The sequence below is a fragment of the Triticum aestivum genome, chromosome 3D, assembly GCF_018294505.1.
Source record: "Triticum aestivum cultivar Chinese Spring chromosome 3D, IWGSC CS RefSeq v2.1, whole genome shotgun sequence".
NCBI classification, from domain to species: domain Eukaryota; kingdom Viridiplantae; phylum Streptophyta; class Magnoliopsida; order Poales; family Poaceae; genus Triticum; species Triticum aestivum.
Window position 1 is genome coordinate 557278199 of NC_057802.1, and position 10923 is coordinate 557289121.

The 10923-nt window shown below is 42.5% G+C and overlaps 1 protein-coding gene across 1 annotated transcript; it reads left to right on the forward strand.

The window, feature by feature from the left end:
• The first annotated feature begins 1918 nt into the window (after nt 1-1918).
• On the forward strand, nt 1919-7637 carry LOC123080467 (conserved oligomeric Golgi complex subunit 4). The gene is made up of 2 exons (XM_044503394.1): nt 1919-3636; nt 6716-7637. Exons 1-2 carry the CDS (start codon nt 1984-1986, stop codon nt 7343-7345), a joined length of 2283 nt encoding a protein of 760 aa, XP_044359329.1. The 5' UTR covers nt 1919-1983; the 3' UTR covers nt 7346-7637.
• The last annotated feature ends 3286 nt before the right edge of the window (nt 7638-10923 follow it).

The window sequence follows — 10923 nt, forward strand, 5'->3', positions numbered from 1 at the left end:
GCCGAGTACAATTGTGTTCCTACCACATTAAATGCAGGTATATGTGTTGCCGGACCCTTGTCGGGTAGGTGAGGCACCTATCTTTTCACATTGCATGCTGGTGAAGCCCTTTTTACCGTGACACGTCGATGGTGAGGTGTCATGCGCCTGGTAAAAAGGGGGTGATGATTCACCCTGGTCTTCATCTAACCGCCGTGCGGTGGTGCTCTTCGCGCGACAGCTCACCCACTCCGTTGTAGGTTGTGGTAGGCCTGTGAACTAGCCTCGCCACCGTAGGTTGTGATAGGTGTAGCTGTCACGCCCGTCGGGCATGCTGGGTGGCGTTGACGGGTCATTGTTGGGGCAGGAGCCGTTTAAGGGGGTACTGATGCCGAAGAAGTTGTTGGTGCGAGGAAGCCACACAGTCCTTGGGTGCTCTCGTGAAGTAATATTGGCCTTGGCGTTGTCAGTGGTGTGAGAGTACTCCCCTAGGGTGATGTTCCTGTTAGTGATTGTCTTCACAAAGATCTGTATCTTGAGGACACGTCTTGACGAAGATCTGCATTTCACCACGTTGCTGGGAGGCAATGTGAATGATAGCCTCCTTCTGGATGTTGTCGTCAGCAAGGGTGCGCCCCTCCTCAAGCTACTTGCCAGCAGAGAGGAGACGCTTGTTGCAAGGAGGAAATCCCCTCAGTCTTGGATCCTGATGAAGATCTGCATGCCACCTCAAAGGCGGTCTAGCCTTGTGTTACCGGGAGGTAACCGATGCTGATGTGCCAAGTGGGACTGTCATGGCCCTGGTTGATGGACATGTGAGACCCTAGTTCTCACGGGATCGACATTTGGAGGCTTTGAGCCCCAAATTTTCAACCGAGCCAACTGTTGATCTTGTCTTCGCGTCCCTCCCACTTTTGCTATAATGGCTTTATCATGAATTGGATGAACAAGAGTGTGAATGAGTTGTTCAACATGCTCAAAACTGCATAATATATGGAATACATAAGGACGTCAATCATGTGATGATGGTGAACAAAACGACCAATTTTAAGAAGGGCAAGGTCATGAAAAGGGGCAAATCCAAGACTGCCGGTAAGACCGACGCAAGTGGAAAGCCTAAGGGTGGCACTCTTCCGACACTGAGTGTTTCTTCTATAATGAGAAGGGCTATTGGAAGAGAAACTGCAAGAAATATTTGACAGATAAGAAGACACTCCAGCTCAGATATGAGTGTCATATGGTAGGCCGGAACGAACGCAATAGGTGGCGAGGGCCTCTCATCGTCACCTCGCTCAACAACATCTCTGCCATCGCAATGAGAGAGAGAGAGAAAGGGAGAGGGAGAGGGACGAGGAGGAAGGGAAGATGTGGGAAAAAAGGATTTTATGTGTGAAAGTGCAAATGGGTGAAATAGGTGGAACATGTGAAGACATGAATTTTTTTGGACCAGTCTGTTACATGTGCGTGCAAAGCATATCACACGAATGAAATTCAATATTCCGCAGTTGCAACAATAAAAATTAAAAGAATACAAATCATACCAAATACCCCCTCCGGTCGTAAATATAAGTCTTTTTTAGAGATTCCAATATAAACTATATACGGAGCAAAATGAGTGAATCTACACTCTAAAGTACTTCCTCCGTCTCATAATGTAAGACGCTTTTTTACTCTATTATGGGACGGAGGTAGTATGTCTATATACATCCGTATGTAGTTCATATCGAAATCTCAAAAAAAAACTTATATTCAGAAAACGGAGGGAGTATTTAATACTTTGTTGTAGCTATGCAAAAGTGAAGTCAAGGATAATGTAAGTGTGCAAAATAAAATTTACAGAAAATCACAATGAATGTAAACTGAAAAAAAAGAGGGCGTTTTCATACACGGCCAAAGCGACACTGAAAATAAACACCAATTTCTCCCACGCTGCAGCAACCCCCCCACCGCGGCCAGATCCCGCACATCTGATCTCACTGAGATCCACCCTGCCCCCCGGCGGCCATGGCCGTGCCGTCCGCCGCGCCCACCCCGCGCTCCCCTCGCCCGGACTCATCGGCGGCCGCCGACGCGCCCGCCGACGCCGCCCCGTCCCTGGACTTCGGCGACCCGGCCTCCCTCGCCGCCCTCCGCGGCCTCACCGACGCCGGCGCCGCCACCCGCCTGCTCCACGAGTGCGTCGCCTACCAGCGCGCCCTCGACGCCCGCCTCGACGCGCTCCTCGCCCGCCGCCCCGACCTCGACCGCGCCGCCGCCTCCCTGCTCCGCTCCGCCCCGCCGCTCCTCTCGCTCGCCGCCTCCGACGCCGCCGCGCTCAGGGAGTCCTCCTCCTCCACCGCGGCCCTCGCCGAGGCGCTCTCCTCCCGCGTCCGCCACCTCGACGCCGCGCACTCGCGCGCCGAGTCCGCCCTGGCCCGCGCCGAGGCGGCCCTCGACCGCTCCCGCGCGCTCGACGCCGCGCGCCGCGCCCTGGCTGCCGACGACCTCGCGGCCGCCGCCACCGCCGCGCACGAGTTCCTGGCCATCGACGCGCGGTTCCCCACCGATGACGACCTCCGCCGCGACCTGCTCGACATCAAGCGCCGCCTGGAGGGCCTCGCGCGCCGGAGGCTCTCCGCCGCGGTCGACGCCCAGGACCACCCCGCCGTGCTGCGCCTCGTGCGCCTCTTCCCCCTCCTCGACCTCGCGCCCGAGGGCCTCCAGGTCTATGTCGCCTACCTCAAGAAGGTCGTCGCCCTCCGCGCCCGCGCAGACTTCGAGCATCTCACCGACCTAATCTCTGCAACCCAGCCTACCCCGGAGCGCCCTGATTTCGTTGGCTGCCTCACCCGTCTGTTCAAGGATATTGTGCTCGCTGTTGAGGAGAATGACGCGGTGCTTCGTGAGCTACGGGGCGAGGATGGTGTTGCGTATGCCATCATCGAGCTGCAGGAGGAATGCGACTCAAGGGGCACCCAGATCCTTCGTCGTTATGCCGATTACCGGAAGCTTGCCCGTCTTTCGTCAGATATAAACTCCTATACCAAGAACCTTCTCTCGGTCATGGGTTCTGTGGCCAATGCCGCAGGTGGTAGTGAAGGGCCTGACCCCAGGGAGGTTGAGATTTATCTAGAGGAGATTCTTGCATTGACACAACTGGGTGAAGACTATACCGAGTTTATGGTGAACAAGATCCGTGGACTGAGGGATGTCAAGCCTGAACTCGGGCCGCAAGCTATGAAAGCCTTCCGTAATGGTAGCTTTAATAAAATGGAGAAGGATTTGACTGGGTATTATGTGATCTTGGAGGAGTTCTTCATGGTGGAGAACATAAGGAAGGCCATCCAGATTGATGAGCCAGTGCCTGATGGTCTCACGACCTCAATGGTCGACGATGTGTTCTTTCTACTGCAGAGCTGCTGCCGGCGGGCAGCATTCACTGCAAGCATCAACTCGCTACTTGCTGTGCTTGGTGGGGCAACGAGCCTACTAAGCAATGAGTTCCAGGAGGCACTACAGTGGAGAATGAGGGAGCCAAACTTGGGCGCAAAGCTCTTCTTAGGTGGTGTTGGAGTTCAGAAGACCGGGGAGGAGATTGCAACTGCGCTGAACAACATGGATGTGAGCTCAGAATATGTCCTGAAGCTCCGCCATGAGGTCGAGGAGCTCTGTGCAGAGGTGAGTTTATTTTTGTCTCCTTCTACCTGTTTGTGTATGTCAACACTGGCACGGATTTGGCAGTTAAGCTTTGTACACATTTAATTAAGATGAACTCAATTCGATAGTATGCTTCTTCTGTGTGTTCTAGGTTGCCATTTTTTAAAGTAGAAGCCCACAATATGGTGACATTCTCTAGAAAGTACTCCCTCCGTCCCATAATATAAGAGCGTTTTTTGACACTTTTAGTGTCAAAAAACGCTCTTATATTATGGGAAGGAGGGAGTAGTTGTTAGTAGTATCATTCTGTCTGAACAGACACAGACTGTTTCAAATGTTAAGGGTTGCATGCACCTTCTTTGAACTGCAAGCTTAGTTGGCTCCAACTAGTTGCTGTGTTGATAAATCCTTAGGCACTTCTCATATTTTTGTGGTTGTAAACTTGTTTACTCGACGCTAATCGAAGTTGTGGGCCAGTGGCTATGATAATGTGATGACTGCTGCCATATCGATAGAAGAACAAGAAGCTATGAGCTCACTAACTTCTTATCCTGTTCCTAATACATTTATAGCCAGAAAATGATCTCAACCATTCACTTTATTCCATGTACTTGATCAATATGCCAAGTAAACTGAAATAGTTCCCTCACATCTGTATCAGATTAAATACCAGTTTTATAAATTCTTATACTGTTACTGTCTCTTAAGGACCTTTCTATATACTTAAGGGTTTCAATAGTTCCAATGCAATTTCTGTGTCATGTGCTTATGGTTACTATCAATTTATGACCAATTTGATGAACCAGTAAATTTGTGTAATAACATAACATCGCAGTTACGAAACACGTTTACTGGTATCCACAGTGCCATTATATTCATTCTTGCAAAGGATACACCACAAATCCTCTTATGAACTTTAATATCTTTGGACATGATGATCAACATGATTGGCATGGATAGAAACTTCGATTGTTGTCCTCAACTCAAAGAGACCCAGCACATGTGTTGTGCTGTCTCCTGCAAAGTGCAAAGTAACAACACATGGTTCTGGAAAATGCATGTCTGCATAGTTGTAACATAAATGATAGTAGTAGGCACAATTTCTCAGTCTTGTTAATTGGACGATTACACACATCAGTTTGCATGTAACCCACGATTTTTTATTTTGCAATCTTCGTTAGTGGAATGAAGGTTCCTGATGACTCACGAGCATTTCCTTCTGTTACTTCTGATTATTGAACTACATTTAAATGAAAAGTAATAATATCACGTATTATCTGGAACTCACTGCAAGCAACAACAAACGAAAAAGGTGTAACTATTTGCTCATAAATCTCAACTTCAATAGAAGATAATAGTACCAAAGAGTATTGTATATTTGTATTATGCTTTATACATGCCTAAAAGATATAGTACATCCATGGCGTCGACAAGTTTTCATTACTCTCCCAGCTGTGCAGCCTGACCTAATGTTGTGTCAGGGGTTGTTCCACCTAACATTACTAGTGCTTCAGTGTCAGCTAAACTGTTCTAGTAGGGTAAATTAATATTCGTAAACATAGGTATACTATTACAGGTGACAACCCTGAACCCTTGCTCTGCACCATGCAGCCTAGGAGCCCTCCGTTGAAACTAAAGCAGCCTGCCTACAACAAAACAGCTTAAATGATTCAGTACTGAACAAATATATCTACATCAAATAAGCTTAAGTGAATCATCTTTGCATTTGTCAGAAAAATCTTGCAACGGAAATAGCATTGTCAATTAAATATTCATTGCGAATGCCTGTCTCACAATCATCTCTTGTTTTCATGATCAAGATAAACAAGTGTCATGCAGATAACACTACTGCCACCATGCATTATTACATTATAATAATATATACAGGTACAACAATGGAGGTCCCTAGATCTTTTAACCCTATAGGTGGCTTGAAATGTAGGACCTAAAATCGATATCTTGATGATTCAAACAAATTCATGTTATTAATGTTGATTCCTTTAGGTTTTTGCATACTGCAAAACAAAAACAAAAAGATTTACAAACTGCAAGGAGATTGCAGTTGAAATATAGTCCTCTCCTCAGCACTTCAAGTTGACAAATAACATAATTTACACAAATCGCTGGTTAGAAAGAAGGAATTAAGAAACAGAGATAATTGAAGAACAATATTACACGAATAAAATAGGATACCCCAGTAAAGCACATTGCCATATATACTCCATTCTGGCAAATTGAAAACCTTGTGCCTTGGCTGAATCTTTTGACGAGCTATCTTTAAATTGAATTTCTATATGTATGAAATAAGACTAGGAGCATTGATCACGAGATGTTTGATTGTCAGGTTTATAGTGTTTTCCCCTAGGCGACATCTTATATTTGGGTGTTAGCTATTGTGGTTGCGGTCAACTGGCCACTTCTGAAACATAGTGTGTTATTTCAAACAACTTTAGAACATGTGGTTTACCCATCAATGTGATTACAGAAGTATATAGATGTTTAAAATCTGTTCACATTGCAAACACACATTAATGGAATATCTTGTTTGCGAAATCTTACGTGGTACTCCTATGTTTGCAAGCGGATTTCATCCTTTTATGCATGCAATCAATTTTTAAAACTTTGACCACCAATATACATAAGTATTTTTAGATTGGTCACATGGAAATGATCTTATCATATTATACTATTTACTAGATTGGTCATTAGAAATTCTTACACATGATTAAAGTTTCCCTTCCAATTTTTTTACAGTTTAATATATTTAATTTTTGGTAATAATAAGAGGTAGTTTCTCTTCCAAAAAAACACTACAGTTTAAATTTTTGTTTGGTAATAAGAAGAGGAACTAATGGTCAAGTTATCTGTTGTACTGTATCCATGTCCAAAGTGACAAGTAAAGAGATTGGATGAAAAATATTCTCTTTTGAAATTATTAGGAATTAACTCACTTACAAATGGTATGGCTCTTATGTGTTGTTCCTCGATTCCTCGATCTTGTGTGAAGCAGCTAATGGTTTGATTGAGCTATGGTAACTTAATCTCAATGGTCTTTTAGTCATCTCTGACAACTGAATTGCTCTGCTGCTTTTCATCACAGATTTTCCATGCTCCTGCTGACCGAGAGAAGATCAAGTCCTGTTTATCGGAGCTAGGTGAAATCAATGCTTCCTACAAGAAGATCCTTTATTCTGGGCTGGAGCACTTAGTGGCATCTATTGCGCCTCGCATTCGTCCTGTCCTTGACACGGTTACCACTGTTAGCTATGAGCTGGATGATGCCGAATACGGGGAAAATGAGGTGAATGACCCATGGGTGCAGAAGCTTCTCCTTGCAGTTGACACTAATGTTACATGGCTCCAGCCAATGATGACATCGAACAACTACGATTCTTTTGTGCACCTGGTCATCGACTTCATTGTCAAGAGGCTTGAGGTTATCATGATGCAGAAGAGGTTCAGCCAGCTCGGTGGCCTGCAGCTCGACAAGGAGGTTCGCTCCCTAATCAACCATTTCTCGGAGATGTCACAGAGGCCAGTGCGAGACAAGTTCTCGAGGCTTTCCCAGATGTCGACCATCCTGAACTTCGAGCGCGTGTCTGAGATACTGGACTTCTGGGGTGACAATGCTGGGCATCTGACATGGCTGTTGACACCTGCGGAGGTGAGGAGGGTCTTAGGGCTTAGGATCGACTTCAGGCCCGAAGCGATTTCTGCTTTGAGACTCTAACTTGTGCATTTAAAATACACACTTGTCACACTATTGTTCATTTGTATGTGATATATCATGAAATGTTTTCCCTGTTTTTGTCCTCTTGCTATCGTGGATAATTCCACTTCTTTAATCCTTGTTGAAATAGTGATTATATATGTTAGTGAATTTGCCGCGTTAACTTTGGAGATGTGTGTATGAATTTGTAGATACTATATGTGAAACCTATGTGCGTGGTAATGCTGGGTGTAACATTTTTAAAGATAATGTAATAATTAGTTAATTTTTTGAGATAATTTATCTGAACTTATAGCACTTGATTGATTTTTTTTTAAATTTAAGAAGTTGAAATTTGACGAGGCCCTTTCTTGATGAAAATGATAATTTTGGCTGCTTGGAGTATTTGGGTCATCAATGATACAGGTGTGTAGCAAAATGGAAAGGGTTGGAAGTGAGATACATTTTTACAGCTAGCCAACCCGCGTTTTTTTCTTCGTAAGCCTTTGTGCGTATTATCAGATTTCTGTAAAATGTGTTCATTTGCTTGCCCTAGGATGTGCGACTTGATTCAAACTCTCCAACTCTTTATTCAGTTACCGTGGTGACCGAGGGAAGGAGATGGTGGCGGGAGGAATTAGGAAAAAAAAAGGTGGAGTCAATAGGAAAATAGAATAAACAATACTCCTTGCGATCCAAAATAATTGACGCAGCTCTAGTATACAAGATAGTGCAACTATATATTGCACTCTTACTTTCCTAGATCCTCACGGATACATCCTACATACGGGAGACATGAATAAAAGGTACTATGTGAAATAATGACTTGTGGGTTTATAAGGGTAGAAATATACTCCCTTCGGTTAACAAATTTCGTAGGATGCAAAACTGTCCAATCAATGGAACACACTTGTTTTCCTCAAAAAATCATAATAGTCAGTGCTTTAATATGCATTAACTACAACACATACACACGTGACCACTAAAGCATGGTTAATAATACTCTTTCCGTTCCATAATATAAAACTCTGAGGGAGTAGTTTTTTTACGTATGAGAGAACTCATATGGGCACTTCTTTGGCTCGGTTGATGTGGTTGTATTTCTTCTCTAGCACGTGATAAATATTGAAAACTGTATATCTTATTGTTGTACGTAACGCTTGAATTCTTTAAAAAAATTTGACCATCATGATCCAAATCAATGGACAATATAATTTTAATATATGTGGATGAATGTCGTGGCTTATTTGATTTCTGTCTTAATTATATAATAGATAGATGTCATAGTAGGTATAATCTAGAATACTAAGGGCCAGTTCTTTTGGACGGCTTAATAAATAAGCTGCCTCTCCCCAGCTTTAAAAATAAGCTGCTCTCAAAATTTGTTGAGACTTTTATATTAGTTATCCCACAACTAATTCAAAAGCCCCAACGAATGAGCGAGGCGGGAGGAGGCAGCTTATTTTTTAAGCCGCCAAAAGAACTGACCCTAATTGGTGGTAGCAGAAGTCATACACCGCGTCAACTTAATTTTACGCTTAGCTTATGCAAAAAACAAATACAAAAGAGAGAACTTTGTTGCCCTTTTCTTCTATGTCATAATTAGTAATAAAGTAATAATTAGTAATAAAGTAATAATTAGTAATAAAGTAAGCTTTCTGGCTTTCTTCATTTTTGCATCCAGAATATGGTTTTTGATTAAATGGTTTATTTCACTTTTTCTTGGGTGTTCTATTTCAGAGAAAGAACGATTGGTTAAAGAGAATTGTTCCCCGTGGTCATATTTTGTATCCTTGGTCTTCCAGTCTCCAACGTACAATAGGATATTATTTTGCTTTCCTCGTCATATAAAACTTGAACTTCTTGAAGTAACTTGTGGAGACATGATCCTATAAAAAAAAACTCCAGGAAACAGGAGATCCAAAGTAAGTATTACTTCTCTAATAGTCATTGTTCGCCTTTTTTCGTGGCTAGGATGTTATCTGTTATTTGTTCTAATTTCACAATAGGAATATTTCCAGAATTTTATTGGTGTTAACATAAGTCAAACACCACGTAAACTAAACTTTCCACTTGGCTTATTCGAAAACAAAAAAAATAAGAAGTTACAAAAGAGAGAACTTCGTTGCACTTTTCTTCTGTGTCATAATAGTAATAAGCTAAGCTTTCTATGTTTTTTTCATTTTTGCGTTCAGAATATGTTTTTTTGTTTAATTGATTGATCTACTATCGTATTTGGGGTTCTATTTCTGTGAAAAAATGATTAGTTAACGAGAATTGAACTCTGTGGTCATAGCTGCATTATGTACATTGGTGTTCTAGTCTCCAATGGAATATAACGAGATTATGTTGTTTTCCTCGTGGTTAAACTTGATCTTCTTGAAGTGACTTTTGGAAAGGGGATCTAGATTTTGCAATAAACCCTGATCTTCTTGAGATACTGTTGGAAATAGCAGTTCCACGGTCAGTCAGTATTTCTCTAGCAATCTTTTTTTCCATCCTTGCATTCAGAACATGATTTTTGTTGAAGGTTTGATTTACTGTCATCTTCTTCATTCTATTTCAGACGGAGCAAGAATAGTTAAAGGGAATTCCCTATTTTCCTCGTGATAAATCTTGATCTTCTTAAAGTAACTTCTGGAAAGGGAAATTAGCTTTTGCAATAAACCCTAACCATAAAGCAACCACTGGAAACAACAAATCTGTTGTAAGTACTTCATCTTGTTTCCCCGTCCCTTTGGTTATAACACAATCTTTTGTTTGGTGTAATTTATAAATGGCCAAATTTCCAGAATAGTAATTCAATCTAGCTGAAGTTGTACAATGTGTCTTTCACCTTAAGCTCTGACTCTATTTAATTTCATTTCTTTCCTACTAAGATTTTCTGTTAATCCTATTTTTTGGCAAGATTATTAATAGTTTGAAATAGTGAATTATAGATATCGCTGTTGATACCTAATTAAAGCCCACTCCCCTTACTTTTTCATGTCTGTCTTCTCCACATAGATAAAATCGCCATGTAAGCGGGCTATAAGCCTGCCATTGTACTTGCTCTAACCCACTTCTCTTCTCTCTCCTCCAACTCAACATATATATAATATTTAAATCCATATAGCTTGCATATATCACCTTATTGTAACTGCTCTAAATGATCATGAACTCTTGTACTGGTCAATTTTCTTTTAATGCACTAAATTTAAAATGGTGATGAAGAGGAATGAAAACGGGACTAACAAAGTGGAAAAAACTGGAAAAGTGAGATAGACCCAACAAACCAAAAATGAGGGAGTAACGAACATATATACATATGTAGGGTCATCTCTTAAGAGTCAACACCGCAAAGCTTGGTACTTCTAGATTTCTCCTTTTGAATGAATGCATGATACATGTTTCAATCTTGTGATTCACGTGCCTGCAAAACCTTCCATTTCCACTATCGATGTGCATTTCTTCCAAAACCATCGCATTCTCAGCGAAAAATTTGATGAGCTTGACACCAAGGCAATTCAACTTCTCAAAACCGGAATCGCAAACCCACTCTACTCAGTAAGCTCTGCAAGCACTGGAACGAGCGTCGACTCAAGGCAGGAATTTCAGAA